Here is a 266-nt window from a genome sequence, read left to right on the forward strand (position 1 = left end):
CCCCCCCGACCTGCCGCAGGCCAGGCAGGTACTCACATCCTCCCCACACCCTCGTACATGCGGGTCTCGTCCACCAGCATCATGACCTCCGTGTCGGTGAGGTGGGCGTGCTTCTTCGTCTTGCTCAGCTGCTCGATCTGGATGTCGGCCAGCTTCACTTTCTGCTGAGTGTCTATCACCTTGGCCTGCAGCTCGGTGAAGGCCTGGGGGAGAAAGCAGCGGCGATAAGGAGCGGCCCTGACAGGCCGCGGCCGACCGGCCGGCCC

The 266-nt window shown here is 65.4% G+C and overlaps 1 protein-coding gene across 1 annotated transcript in view; it reads right to left on the reverse strand.

Moving 5' to 3' along the window:
- Positions 1–263, reverse strand: part of PFDN1 (prefoldin subunit 1) — a gene marked incomplete at its 5' end in the record, with an annotated part of 33,266 nt that extends 33,003 nt beyond the window's left edge. Inside the window, one exon of the mRNA XM_010288307.1 lies at positions 37–263. Within this exon, the coding sequence (XP_010286609.1) occupies positions 37–263 (227 nt within the window). The remainder of the gene's footprint in view (positions 1–36) is intronic.
- Positions 264–266: the final 3 nt, after the last annotated feature.

Source organism: Phaethon lepturus, unplaced genomic scaffold, assembly GCF_000687285.1.
Source record: "Phaethon lepturus isolate BGI_N335 unplaced genomic scaffold, ASM68728v1 scaffold32765, whole genome shotgun sequence".
Taxonomy (NCBI): Eukaryota; Metazoa; Chordata; class Aves; order Phaethontiformes; family Phaethontidae; genus Phaethon; species Phaethon lepturus.